This window comes from Myotis nattereri (genome assembly GCF_964212035.1).
Source record: "Myotis nattereri genome assembly, chromosome: 2".
NCBI lineage: Eukaryota > Metazoa > Chordata > Mammalia > Chiroptera > Vespertilionidae > Myotis > Myotis nattereri.
Window position 1 is genome coordinate 138,816,485 of NC_138076.1, and position 15,868 is coordinate 138,832,352.

The 15,868-nt window shown below is 33.2% G+C and overlaps 1 protein-coding gene across 1 annotated transcript in view; it reads left to right on the top strand.

The window, feature by feature from the left end:
- The window catches only part of PPFIA2 (PTPRF interacting protein alpha 2), a 471,528-nt gene that overhangs the window by 364,739 nt on the left and 90,921 nt on the right, over positions 1 to 15,868 (top strand). The window contains exons 10-15 of the mRNA XM_081084175.1: positions 3,577 to 3,723; positions 4,713 to 4,847; positions 10,287 to 10,373; positions 10,800 to 10,883; positions 11,155 to 11,286; positions 12,959 to 13,021. Coding sequence (XP_080940301.1) covers positions 3,577 to 3,723; positions 4,713 to 4,847; positions 10,287 to 10,373; positions 10,800 to 10,883; positions 11,155 to 11,286; positions 12,959 to 13,021 — 648 coding nt within the window. The remainder of the gene's footprint in view (positions 1 to 3,576; positions 3,724 to 4,712; positions 4,848 to 10,286; positions 10,374 to 10,799; positions 10,884 to 11,154; positions 11,287 to 12,958; positions 13,022 to 15,868) is intronic.

The window sequence follows — 15,868 nt, forward strand, 5'->3', positions numbered from 1 at the left end:
ACTTTGATCAGCTTTCAAAATCAGTGAGACGCAGGCATTACTTCAGTGGTAGAAACTGTCCTAAACATGCAGCTACAATATAACGGCCCCCTAAATGATCAATCCCAATAAGCATGAAGATACACAAAGCACATACTTATAAAGGTATCATTTACTCACACTCATAGCCCCAGACTTAGCTTTTATTTTCCTGAATAATAATGCATTCTTGGACTGTGGTCACACAAAATCTACTAGATTGCAAATATTTTAGTAGAAAGAAATTAAGGTGATTTATCTCACTACCTCTGCTAGCACAGTATGATTTACATATTGAAAAAACAATAAATGGTTATCGAATTAAGAAAAAATTCTATCATAAGCAAAACTAACCATATAATTAAAACTGAAGTGTATTTTGCTTTGCATGTGAGAACAATCAACTATATCTGAAATGAATTATTTTAGTATGCTTCATTAATGCTTTCAAATATAGTTTTGTAATTCTCCTTTGCCAAGAAATAAGTCTATCTAAATTTATTTTGATTTGAAGTTTAGTTTCAGTTGCTTAACAAATTGATTGTGACCTACTAGAGTAGGGGGGCTGGATCAAGGCATAGCGCGCATTTGGAAAGCACAGACTGCATTGTCCTTCGTGTTGGGAAAGTGTTTTTAAGAGCAGCTATTATTGGATATCTTCAGGTGTTTGATCCAAAAGCACAGTCTGAAAGTTCAGCTAAAAACCTATTTTTCCTGCAATGTTTGAAAATACAATGGTCAGAACAAATCAAGAAATCTACTAATATGCGGAAGAGTAGGGAAGTTATCTGTTAAAGCCTTAGTTTTTGAAAGTAAAAAACAGGAAAAAAAGTAAACATAAACAATCTCATAACAGAAGTTTAGCGCTCCACTTTTTAATCAGAGGGCTACTAAGCAGGCATTGAATATAATATCACATTAAATATGTTGATACGCAAAGAGTTAGAATTTTTTGTGAAGTCTTTAAATTGTATTTTATTTTACAAATAAAATCAGCTTATCTTTCCAACTTCTTATAAAAGCTCCTCAAAAGGTTGCTAAGTGATTAAATAAATTTTGTATTTTCTATTATCTGAAATATGGAATTGTATTCTTCACTTTACTAGATTTATGGAGTTATATTTATTTGATATAATAAAATTCAGTTTATAAATAAACTTCAGGTCAAGAGATAATTGAAACTTTCATCTGTTTTTCTCCTTTTTTAGATAGCATTTTCAGGGATGAAGAAAAGCTTTCTTTTTTAGAAATTCCAAGTGACACACAGGGAAAAGATATTTCTTGAACTTGTAAATTCAAAATTTATTTTTGTCAACACAGCCTACAGCTAAAAATTGAATCTCCCACATGAATCATTGACCCAAAATGTAAAACCAAAGTCACATACCATGATTCCTGCATTTAATGTGTGGCACAGCCATATCAGTTAATTGTAGGCACAATACCAATTAATAATAAAAGTTAGGTATTATTTATTAAGTGTGTTTTCTTCATGAAACACCATGCAAAGTATTTCAACATCACAGCAAACATACTACAACAATGTTATGTGGTAAGTGCCAATATCCCACCCCCCCCCCCAAAAAAAGGGAGGTTAAGCAATATTGCAATATTTACCTGATAACAAAGGTAATATGCATCAAAAACTAGGATTTGCAGCAAGTATGTACTTCTCTAGGATCCGTGTTCTGAAGAAACATATCTATGCCTTTTACTGAATTTATTGCCATTAAATTTGGTGCAAGTTTTATAGGTGCACTCTAGTTTCAGAATTTTCTCTTTGAGCTAAAACATTAGCAAGATATCCCAAAGTTCTGGATGAAAATGAAATTAACAGGATGCAATATTGTATGTGCTCTGAAGAGATACCCTGCCATCATTGGACTAAAATTATATAAAAATAGTCAAAATTTAAAATAAAAGTTTTGTAAATAGTCACTGTTGTTTGGGATGGCTAAAATCTAGGGTTGTGTACCTGTCAAAAAATATAATCTGGATTTGTTTTTGCCAAATTGATGGATTACTTGGATTTTATACATCTGAACTTAATATTCACATAATTAAACAAGCAGTCTTTAATTGGGCCTTGAAGGTCGGCAGAACTGAGTTAGGCAAAGAAGTCAACAAAAATGAATTCCAGGTGGAAATGAAATCACAGCGTTTATTAGTTTCCTGAGGCTGTGGTAACAACTACCATAAACTGGGTGGCTTATAGCAACAGTAATTCATTCTCTCACAGTTTTGGAGGCTATAAGTTCAATATCAGTAAGGCCATATTACCTCTGAAGGCTCTATCTAGAGAAGAATCTTGATTTGCCACTTTGAGCCTGGTGGTTGCTGAGATTCCTTGGTGTTCTTAGCTGGTAATAGTGTAACTACAATCTCTGCCTCCTTCTGAAGACTGCCCTTTTCTCTGTGTCTCTGCGTCCCCAGATCTCCCTCTTCTTATTAGAACACAAGTCATTGGATTTAAGGCCCACACGAATGCTGTATGACTTCATCTTAACTTGATTACTTCTGCAAAACCTTATTTACAAATAACGTCAAGTTCACAGGTCTTGGTGGACATGAATTTAGGGGGGTTAAGAGGGGAACATGATTCATTCCAGTATATAGAGCTAGAGATGTGTCAGGTCATAAAGCTACTTCTTTTCTAGACTTTGTAGCTCAGATTTTACATAAAAGATGGAGTACAATGTGCTCACATTGGCATTTAGAAATGTCTCTTGGTCAGTAGGGTGGAGAATCAGTAAGCAAGAAAAAAAGACCAATAGCAAGTGACAGGTTAGGTTATTAAAGTGAGAATATTATGCTCAGTGAAATAAGCCAATCAGAGAAAGATAAATATCATATGATCTCACTTATATGTGGAATCTAAGGAACAAAAAAACTGATGAACAGAATAGATCCAGAGACATTGGAGCATGTAACACACTGACAAATCTCAGAGGGGAAGGATGGTGGGGAGGATGGTGGGAATTGATTAACCAAAGAATTTATATGCATATATTCATAACCCATGGACAGACAATAGTGCAGTGAAGGTTTGGGGAGTAGACTGGGTGAGAGTGGGGTAGAGGGGGTCAATGGGGAGCAAAAAGGGAGACATCTGTAATACTTTCAACAAAGACACATTCAATTAATTAATTAACCAATTAATTAATTAAAGTGAGAGTTAGGGTGGAGAAATTTTCAAGAATGATCCTAAAATCCTAGGGAGATTGGTGTCATTCTATAGCCAAGTAATACAAGAAGAGCTGATTTGTGGGTAGGCAGGGTGACTAAGGACAACATGAGTTTCATGGTAGATATGTATGCACGCCATTGCACTCTCAGAGAAAGACAGCTTTCGGTTATCCCAAGATATAAGAAGAATTCAGACAGGTAATTTGGGAAAACTCACATGAAATCTTACATTCCTCTCGTGAAATGAAATAAATTAATATTTACTTCAATAAAGCAATGGTTTTCATGGCTTAGTCTTTTATTTAAATAACAAGACAATAAGTTACACTGTCTAAGAATCTGATTTAAAAGTTTTTATTATTTTAATTGTAGGCCATGGCACAGAAGGAAGATATGGAAGAAAGGATCACAACCCTCGAGAAGCGTTACCTCAGTGCTCAGAGAGAATCTACCTCCATACATGATATGAATGATAAACTAGAAAATGAGTTAGCAAATAAAGAGGCCATCCTCCGGCAGGTTCAGTATCTCTGTGTTGTTTTTGTTCTGGTCCATGTGCGTGTTCTCACCATTCTCACAAAATGTTGAGTAAATTAAATACGTTATTTCTTCACAATCGATCATTCTCTAAAATTTAGAATGGTGTGAACTAAACATGTGGTTTTCAGTAGGTAATTTAGAAATTGTTCTTAATAATAATAAAAATAATGACTAAAATTTACTTTGGATCTAAACATGAACCAGAAACTGTGCTAAGTAGTTTACATGTATTACCTCACTTAAATCTAACCACCACCTGTGAAGTAAGCACAGTTATTATACCGCCGACAGTAAGGTTCAGCGACATGAACGTTTTCTCTGGTAGTTGCCAGCGTCTGTAATGGAAACTACAGTCTACTCCACTCCAGAGCAGGAGTGGGCAAACTGTAGCCTCTGAGACAAAACTATGGCTCTGCTTTGTAAATAAAGTTTTATGGAAACATAGTCATACCCATTATTTAATCATTATCTATGCTTTTGTGCTACAACTGTAGAATCAAAATGTTAGAACAGAAACTATATGATACACAAAGTCTGAAATATTTACCACCTGGCCCTTCACAGAAAAATATTTGCCAATCCCATCTTTTGAGCCTAACCATTATAGTACATTACCTCTCCCTCTCCAGATAATACTCTGACTTTCAATGTTATGCTTAATATGGTAAATCAGAAGTGTAAGTACTGACTTGTATTCCATTTGTCCAAGTATATATTCACTGTTAACTTCTCTTCTTTTTGCTGCCATTGGTAAGAGCTTTTCTAAATTTTTTTAATGTCCTCAATTTTATTAAGGAATGTGAATAAGTAATATATAAAAAAAACACAAGGGCAATGATCTTTTTGCACGGTAAGTGTGCAGCTAATTTTAAATCTATGATAATGGCTGAAGTCCAAGCCCCCTAGTGAATTGGGTCTGCTATACTAACTGTGATCCTTTAAGTGTCTCTTTCCCACCCCTGTTTCAGATGGAAGAGAAGAACAGACAGTTACAGGAACGACTTGAGCTTGCGGAGCAGAAGTTGCAGCAGACTATGAGAAAAGCTGAGACCTTACCTGAAGTAGAGGCTGAGCTGGCTCAGAGAATTGCAGCCCTGACAAAGGTACTGCAATATAACACTTGGTCAGCTTAGATGTGCTCACAGAAATGACTGGCAATCAAAATGAACCTGTAAAGATTTTCTCTAGTCTTTATGAAAATTAAGTTCATCTAATATTTATTATATTGGTTTCATTATTAGGTGAATTTTTCAAACTATGTATATCTTATTTATGCTGACATGAATGATTAACATATGACTGTGATGATTCCCTTGCCTACTTAAACATTAACAAAAATAAAATTTTATGTCCTTATATTAATTTTCCATGGCAATATTTTCACATCAGAATAATCACAATATAAGCACATAATGATATTTAATATGTATATACATGAGACATATTTTAATATGCTAAACATAAATTGGTACAATAAATATAGGAAGTATCATAGCAGTTGATTCATTTCTGACTATAGTAGAAAAGAATTTTTAGAATTTGGAAGTTAGATTTATAGCAGTCTAAGGTCTCCAGCCATTAAGTAGTCAGAGAGTGGATACAATTTCTTCAGAACCAATTAAAATCCATGGTATTATATCCCACATTTGAGTGAAAAATCATATGGTTCTTTACTTTTTCTGACTGACTTATTTCACTTAGCATAATATTCTCAAGTTCTATTCATATTGTTGCAAATGGCAGTATTTTATCCTTTCTTATGGCTGAATAGTATTCCATTGTGTATATGTAACACATCTTCTTTATCCAGTGAATAATGCTTCAATGAACATAAGGGTGCATATATCTTTGCAAATACAAATTTTCGAGTTTTTCAGGTATATCTCCAGGAAAGGGATTGCTGGGTTGTGTGGTAGCTCTATTCTAAATTTTTTTAAGGAATTGCCATACTACTTTCCATAGTAATTGTACCACTCTAAATTCCCACCAGCAGTGAATGAGGGTTCTCTTCTTTCCACAACCTCTCCAACACTTGTTCTTGCTTGTCTTATTGATAATGGCCACACTAACAGGTGTGAGGTGGTATCTCATTGTAGTTGTGATTTGCCAGAGGAAGGGTGATGGGAGAAGAAGGGAGTTATGGTGACAAGAGAAGATTTGACTTTGGGTGGTGGGCACAGGGTGCAATATCTAGATCTTGTAAAATAGAAACTCATACCTGGGACCTATATGATCATGTCAACCCATGTCACCCCAATAAATTTAACTTAAAAATATAAATAAAAGATAAATATTAAAAAGTAAAATAAAATCTATAGTATTCTGAAAAATGTTCAATATTATCTTCCAAGTAAGTTATAGGCATTGGATTCTGTAATTATCTGCATATTTTAGAATTCTGCAACCATTATAATGTTTAAAAAAAACTACCCTTACCTTTCACTATCAAACTGAGATGACATTGCTTCAGAATATATATATATACATATCACTAAAATAAAAGTCCATATTTTTTACTAAAAGCATGTTTAACTTTCAATATCAATTGAAAATATACACATATTTTAGTGGTTCACACAATCATTACTGTGTGCTAAGTTGTGTCCTCCACTGCAAGTAAGTGGGTAAACTACAAGTTACAAATTCTGTCATTAGGGATTATTCAAAGCAATTGATGTGGCAATATAAGAGTAGGCACACATATTTTATTTCCTGCAAAAGTAAATAATTAAAGAGGAACAGTAAACTGACACCTATTAATTAAAATAGGGAAGTCAATCGGGTAGAAAAAAGGCAAACGTTTGGCAATGAATTGCAGGGTTAGAAAATGTTGGAATAGTTGGTTAACTATAGAGTATTGGAGTAACTAGCTGAACTAAACATTAGGTGATTAGGGTTATGTTACAATCTGGATCCTTCCATAGTCACGTACCATGCCATAAATTCCTCTGGCAATTCCAGAAATGTGTGATTTCTAATATAAAGATAAGTTTAACATTTAATTTAAATATCTTTTCTAAATTATATCAAAATGTGCAAATATATTAATAGCATTCAATTTTTTTCCTGTGAAGGTATTTTCAATTACTATATTATGGATTGAGATATGTACAATTAGCCTTTTTATCTGAGGAACCCAAAAAACTTTTATAAAGAGTTATTTTATTGAATTGAATTATGTTAGTGGCCATTTGGTGGCTAAATAATAAAAAATAACTTTTGTAAAATTTTAGTGTAAAATAATCATCAATATTATCCTGCATAAAATACAAGAAAGTTTGGAATCTCTCCCAATCAAACACAATTTAAAATTCAACATAAAATTGCCCCAAATTTACCTCTGATAGACTGAAAATAAAACATAATTTAAAAGGCAATACTTTACATATGAAACTTTACATTAAATATTCATGAGAATTCTTAATTTAGAATAGTTTTTAAGTTGAAATATGTGTCTCACCTTTTTTTTGCCTTTCATTTTATTCTCTTGGGCTCTTACTTTGATACATATATTCACTTGTGTACCCAAATAATTTTCTCAGTTTACTCCGACCTCATAATATATTGCTGAAATTTCATTTCTTCTGGACCCTTTTGATTTCTTCTTTTTACAGTAGAGTTTTGTTCTTCTTAAAAAGTGTTAAAAATGCTAGAGTTTACTCTGCTTCTCCTTCTCACTGATTTTTCTTCTGGCTGACTCTATATCAGCAACATTTCAGATATACCATTTTCAGATGATTGCTGCATTTAATTCATCATACATCCTCCTCTAGTGCTGAGATTTTTATCAAAACACTCCCTCTGTAACATTTTTATAATATTTGAAGATCATTCTTTCATATTTCCCCCCAAGATTTATGGCCACAACAATCATACTTTTTCTTGCCTTCTGTTCTTGAGACCATTAGGGAACATCTCTAGAATTTGCTTTATTTATTTATTTTTTGAATTTCAATTTGTTTTTATTATCTCACTATTATTGATCATCACAGTCTTTTTCTAGTTCTTAATATTTTTGACTATTCACAAAAATAAAATATTTTTGCCTATTTTAAACCTAGGCTCCTCTCTCCTATATTTTGAATGGTATTCTTAACAATCCCACATACATTTTATTTGGCCTATATATTTTTCTACTTTTATTATTAGCTGCCTATTTTTTCCCCTTCTCTTTGGTTCCCCGCTCTGTAACTTTTGCTTCTTCTCCATTTCCAAATATATCCACACTCTTCCCAAAACTGCTTCTGCCTGTGTGATTTTTTTTTCCTGAATCTTTAGCTCATTTGGAACTGTCCTGTGCCACATTAAAGAGTGAACAGAAGATACATTCTATATCCCATCAAGGAATGTAAAAAATAGCAGATTGTTCTTGTGTGACACTGGTGTTTACAACAATTGCTTAAGCTGCAGTCTTTACAAGGCTAAGGTGAACATAAATCAACAGTAGTTGAAGCTGATCCCAGTGTCTGTTCAGAAATGATGTCTGAATCTATTCTTTGATTGGTAGGGGTATCTTTCTTTCTGTGTGTGTGTGTGTGTGTGTGTGTGTGTGTGTGTGTGTGTGTAGGAGGTAAACCTCATTTAAGATTTTTAGAAAATCAGAAGTATAACTATGGAGAAAACTTAAAATTTTTGGCCCCCAATCTTGTTATTTGTGATGTTTACTTCTTTAATTACAATGCATATTCCTTCATCAAGGACATAGTTCATCTTAATTTCACAAGGTATTTTATTCATTTTTAGTACCAGTAAAAAGATCAGCAATGACATAGATATTTAATCATGACAGAATTCTCATTCATTCTCTGAAGTGAATTTTGACAATGTTTTGGTGTATTTTCATTATTTAAGATAGAAACAGGTAGAAGTTTTAAGTACCTTGGAAGACCTATCAGAAGATACAGTTTTGGAAATTGAAATGTTCATGTCTTGACTATCTTGAATCAGTCCCCTGATTAATTTTCATGCCACTGTCTGTTAAATTATATTTTTAAAAATTAAAAATACCTTTATGAATTTAGATTATATAATTTCAACAACATTTTGACCCACTAACTGTATTCTTGATTTAATTCTAAGTTTTAAATGCTATTATAAAATCATTTATGACATTTGGAGACTATGATAGCTTTCTGTGTTGCTTATGCTTAGAATTTGAAGAGAGAATTTGGTTATTGTTATTTCTTCATTATTTCTCATATTTATGAAATAAGGGTATCAGAAGGAAAATTAAAAACTGTAAATGTTGAACTATAACTTGTGTAAGCACTCCAGTTAAATGTTAAATGTTATTTGATAGATTAAATTGGAATTTATTATACACAATAGTACATATGCATGTGAACCAATACATGGGGACTATTTCTTTTCAGATACTGAATGATATATTTATATATAGTCCTATATTTGCATATAGTAAGTTTCACTGTTTTAGAATAAATATATAAATGTAATAGAATATGGTCTAGAGTTGAATTTTGTTGTCCTGACATAGGTTACTTTTAATGTTATAATTACTTAATAAGTTGTAATTATCATGAACATGTTGATGTAACTTTACGTGTAACCTGTGTATAACATACTAATACAATTCAGCTATCAGCAATGTCACATGTGTTAAACAGTCTGCGTCTGTGGTAACCTGGCAATCACCTCTAAGACATGTAACTAACCTTGGCACTGGGGAAACTTTAGCTCACAAAGGCAAGTGCTGCCTATATACATTAGGGCACTATTTTGTTTCCATAGCAACAAATCAATGCAGAAACAGTTTTGGAGTGGTCACTGGTGCCATTCAGGAGAGTTCACAAATAATTTTTCTTGTCCTCGCAGTATTATTGTCACCTCGATAATTTGAGAACTTAATAATACTCATTTAAAAGTTCAAATTAAGACTGTCCCTGAGGACATACAGACATAATGTGTATTTTGAGAACACAAGTCATTTTGCTGCCGTTGCTGAGGAAACCCAATCCTGCTTGAATTGACTATACTACTAATAATTAACCCCATGGCTTAGCTTTTCTCTGATTTCTACAGAGTTGAGCTTATAACAAATTGTATTCCAAATTTATTTCATCAGAGTCATTGCCTTAGCATATTCCTCAACATTGAGATACATTGTTTCCATTTTTAAGTAACACGATAAACAAACAAGCAAACCAAAATACCAAACTTTTAACGATCTATCGAGATATATTCTAGTGTTTGGTTTCTCATAATTCCAATTATTACATGACTCTTTCGGAGTTGCTTGAATTCATTCTGTAGTAGTCTGTCATCGCCAGCCATCACTAACCTTCCATACCTTAGGTTGGTAGCTTTTTATTTGAACATACCATTGTTTTTCAATTATAACCATCAACTGCATTATGTTCACCCGATACCAGTGTAGATCTTTCCACATAAAGTTCTGTCTATTAAAATAGTAAATTTGCTGTCACGCTTTTCTTTTAAGCATTCTGTGCTGTGTTCTGTGCAGTGTCAGTGTCTTTAGTTCTGATTTTTCTATTTTGTCCCTCTCCTTTTCCTTGACTTGTTAGTCTGATCCAACCTCTTCTACCTCATCCGATGATTATCAATATGTTATGGAAGCTAAACTACAAGAAATGATCTCCATACGTAGGAAGGTAGTCCTACTGGACTTTACTTTCTATTGCTAAATAGAATCCATCTAAGTTTTTCTTTTCATTTATTAAAATTATGTTACTTTTATTTATTGATAATCGACCATCTGTGCAGTTCAGTGCTTCAGGAGCTTAAGATTGGACAATGGCAGGTTTGTGTTCAAACCATGCACAGTCTGCATGTTACATTTGGCTGATTTCATTGCTCATAAATAACTCCAATGTTTTGCTGATGCTTGGATGTAACAGGCCTTTGTAGCTGACACATTTCAAGCAATGCTGTTCAGCTGCCTGTTTAACGAAAGTTTATTTTTGAAAACTACATTTGCGGTTGGTAGTAGCTTGCTTTACATTTGATTTCAGTTTATTTAGAGGAAATGTGTTCATCAAGTCTTACATGTCAGGTGCATTCTTCATATTTCTTAACAGGCTGAAGAGAGACATGGAAATATTGAAGAACGTATGAGACATCTGGAAGGTCAACTTGAAGAGAAAAATCAAGAACTTCAAAGAGTATGTCTATTAAGCACCTCTACCTCAATGATCAGTTTATGGATTTATATTCTACATACAAAAAAATGAACGTCTTTTGTGGTCATGGGTTGTATTGAAAAAGTTATGGATATGCCGTGCGCACTTCAAAGAAATTAAGTTTCTAACAATTTAATCAAAATCAATATAAAATTGAATCCATTTTTAAAACTACAGAAAATGTAGAAATAAACCCAGAGACTTATTTAAGGATTTTATGTCGAATTTATTTATTTTTTTTCTTGCATGTAAGGCTAGGCAAAGAGAGAAAATGAATGAGGAGCACAACAAAAGGTTATCGGACACCGTGGACAGACTTCTGACTGAATCCAATGAGCGCTTACAGCTGCACTTAAAGGAGAGAATGGCTGCTCTAGAGGAGAAGGTAACAGGGCAGTAGAGTGGAATCACGTGAACATTTCACAGAGTTCTTGTGCTCACGTTTGTTTTATACCAGCTGGGGTCATTACATTGATCGGATGATTCATTGACTTTCCTTAATTAAAAAAAGGAATGTTCTTAGAAGAGAATGAACAGCTTCTGTAAAAATGTATAAAATCAATTTTTATTTATTTTAATTTTTTATTTCTTTTTTATAAGATCGATTTTTAAATGAATAAAAATTATTTATAGTATATAAATTTTGCATATTAATATGATCATCTGAGACAATTGTGTTAAATGTGCTGCACTTTTGTGTTAAAAATATTTCATTTGTCCTTCGGTATGCAAGGAAGAAGAGTGATAAGACAAAAAATAAATATGTTGGGGGTGTGCAAGGAAGCTTGTTTTGAATTATTCAAATGTTTTAAGTAACTGAATCTATCACTGGTCTAAAAGCCAGACTGTGGGTGAGCTTCATGTCAATCTCAGTACAGAGTTTAGGCATGCAATCTATCTAGCTACATTGTTTTTTTAAAAGTGCTTCTGTACAGTCTGCAATTTCATTCACATTTACATATGTCTCATTGACAGCAGGCAGCTTCCAAACCAGCAAGAGTTACATGAGCTGGTTTCCAATTCCAAGGCATAAACAAAAGTAGAGGATAAAACCTAGGTGCACAAATCATTTTGGAAATTTAGATTGAATGCCAGCACTACTTAAGCTAGACATTTTCCCCTGCATCATCCAATAAACCAAAATAGAAAAAATAGGTTTTGATAAAATGTTAAAGTATTTTGATTAATTTACCCATTAGGGAGTCATAGGCATGACTTCTTCCCATTCAACTCCAAATTCATGGACTACGCCAATTACTACACTCTTGGTTTAATTTAACTCTGTAAACTTGAAAACCAGACATGGTTTTAAATCACGCTTTGTAGTACTATAAGAACATTATAAAGCTTATAACAGTAATACTTTTATGGCAAGGATTTTTTTAAAATATCTATAATGCAACTTATGTTCACATGTTATGATGTGTAACATCAGTTTTTTAAATCACTAAAATTTTGCTTTATTTCTGTAAAAAATAACTATCACAGAAATTGATAATTCTGCATTTGAAATATAATTCCAGAAGTTATACATTTAAAAAATGGACTGGGAGGAGTGGGGAAAAGGTGGGAAAATGGGAGATATCTGTAATACTATCAATAATAAAAAATATATTAAAAATAAATAAATAAATAAATAAAAATGTGATCTTATCTTTGCTTGTTTTTTCAGATAATAAAAATAATCTGAATTCTTTATCAACAATACCTCTGGACAATATTGACCTTTTTCTTATTTGAAGAATAACCTAATTATTTCAAATTTTACAGTGACTGAGAGGATACACACAGAAATATAAAGATAATATTCAGTCCATTTGTCAATTCAAATGTTACAAAGTATCCCATTTAAAGTTGTATTTCTCAAAATGTTAAGGTGTAATGTTTAAAGGTTCCATTGAAACTTGGTTTTCAAGGAAATCTATAAATAAACGCAGAAAAAATTGATGAAGAAGGTTCTTGAAGGTTATTTTATAAATATATAAAAATAGTTTATATATTTAATTATTTTCTGTTTAGTTTGTTAATTATTTTTGTTTTTCTTTCCTCTTCTGTAGAATGTTTTAATTCAAGAATCAGAAACTTTCAGAAAGAATCTAGAAGAGTCTCTCCATGATAAGGTATTACAGAAACTTACATTTTGCCTATTTTTCTATTTCATATTGGTGAATGTTTTATAAAATAAATTTCAACAGAAATAATTTTAAGATGCCTTCTTTTTAAAACAATTTTAAATTTTATATTATACATACAAAGAGATTACATATATTGGGAGAGCTTGATGAATTTTTACAAACTAAACACACTAAAAATCATCATTCTGGAAGCCCCCCTCTCATTAATATATAATCACTACTCAAATACTAAAGGGTAATCACTATCTTGACTTCTTAAAGAAAAAAATTAACTTTTGACTTATTTTTGCTTTATATAAATGGAGTAAAAATGTATACATTAATTTGTGTCTAATTTGGGATATCATTTTAGAAGAAATATATTAAATACCTATTATGCATATGAATTATAAGTTATAAATTTTCAATCATGAGTCTAGTTCCAAAGTAGCTGAAAATTTTAATTGAGGAAAGAGAACACACCTTTGACAAAGCAGTGGGTTGCAAATTAGCAGATGCTGAGTATCAAATTAGTGAAATAGACAATAATAACTACAGGCAGGAAAGATCACCATACATTCCTGCTATAAAGAAGTCTTCAGGGAAGTGGGGCTTGACTAAAACTTTAAGAAAAGGTAGGACTGTGTTGCAAGCCTTTTGAATACAGAACATGTAGCATGATTGCAGGTGCTTGGTGGGGGAGGGTGTGAGAAGTGAATTTGATTTCTTAAATAATAATAGGCATATGGCCCAGCTGAAATCATTACGCCAGTTGTAAGATATGTGGCAGAAGAGGAAGATCAGGGCCACATTATGAAATATTTAAAAAATTGTGATTGCTAATATATCTTTGGTCTCCTTCATTAGCCTGTAAAATTCTTGTTAGCAATTTTGTCCTAATTTTATTTTATTATTTGGCAGAAGCAAAGAATAATATCAAATTACTAACTTTTGAAATGATCTATAAATGTGTATTGAACAAAAGATGGAAGGATAGAAAGAGAGAAGCGGGGGGGGAGAGGAAGTGAAGGAAGGATGAACAAAAGTATGGCATAAGAAAGGTATTTGAAAACTTAAAAGAATAAAGGTAATAGTGAACAAAGAGATTAACCAGTGAATTTATGTACATACTAGAGGCCCATTGCATGACATTCGTGCACTGGGCGGGGGGCGGGGGGGCGGGGGGCGTTCCTCAGCCCGGCCTGTGCCCTTTCACAGTCCAGGAGGAAAGGGTGGATGGGGCGAAGTCAAAGGGGGAAAAATTAGACCTATGTAATACTTTAAAAAAAAACTTTTCGGTCTCACAGTCAGTGTGTACACTATCTCCGAAAAGATAGATCTACTAGAACAGTATAATATGATGCTTAGAATATAACATCAGATTCTCTTTGAAGTAGTCGAGAATGTCTACATGGGGAGAGATGACATTTCTTTAGGCTCTAGAAGGCAGATATATTCTTATATAAAGAAGGGTAGGACAAGAGAAGAGAGCCTATGTAATAGCATAGAGAAAACAAAGATGGTTGATTTGCTGTATCATCAGAAGTTTGCTGAGACTGGTATGTGTGTAAAAATAACTAGATTTTGACCAGATTGTAAATTTTGGACTTGATCCTGTTATGCAGTATTATGTTATTCAAAACTCTGTGTGTTCCTGGCAAGATATCCAGAACCTACTCCCTCACCACCACCCTACCCAAGCCTTGTAGCATCAGCAGTCTGCTTAAGCAGCGAGCAGTACTAATCACTCCATGCTTCCCATCCTTGTTCATGTCAATTGCCAGAAGAAGCAAGTTCATGTCATACTTCATTTCTGAATATCATCTCATACAGCCAAGCATATTTCCTAATCTAACCATATTTCCTATAACTCCTGAAATTTCTACTCAATTCTCTATAATGCATTATCAGCAAAATCCCCTGTGTACACAGCCTCTTCTCTCCATGTTTTTCTTCATCATTCTGATCTCTTAAATTTGAAGTTCATAGAATTGTCCTTGGATTTCTTCTCTATGCTTAGTCCCTGGTGAACTCATATGATTTCATGGGTTTAAATACTATCTATAAATTGAGTACTTCAAAATTTACATCTCCTACTGGGTTCCCTATCCCGAGGGAGTTCATATATGCAATAATCTACGTTTTTTTAAAAAGAGTCTACTTAATATCTTTATTTAGACACATTAACAACTTAAACCCTTACATCACCACTTAATCTCACCATCACTGTCAGCAATCTTCTCAGTAAATCTTTCTCTTAGTTACTCAGGTTAAAAGCCTTGGAGTATTCTTAACCACATTCAGTCTAATAGAAAATTCTGTTCTATTTTCAAAATATGACCAAATTCCAGCCATACCCTCCATAACGCCATTGTTGTCCAAGCCATGATTCTCCTGCCTGTTTTTGGAAGAACACTAATAAGTGCATTTCTTCCTTTCCTCCCAATCAATTCAAGTTCATTTTACAGCCATCAGAATGGTCATGCCACTTCTCTACTCAAAAATCCTCTAGTAATTTCCTGTCTCACTCAGCGTAAAGCCAAAGGCTCTAATGGTTTACAAGGCCATTCAGGACTACTCTTCTCAAACCTTGTAATCCTACTTTTCTAAATTTATCGCATGTCTGCCGTTGTTGTTAACCTCCCCAATCCAGCCCCACTGGCCTCTTTGCTCGCTACATATACTCCCACCAAGGGGCATTTGTACTTGCTGTTCCTTTTCTCTGCCATATCTTTTCATACAAGATATTCCAGTTTTCATAACTACCTCCCTTTCTTCAGTTCTTTACTCAAATATCACTTTATTGAAGAGCCTTTCCATGTTCCCCCTGTTTACTCCTTCCTACCAACATCC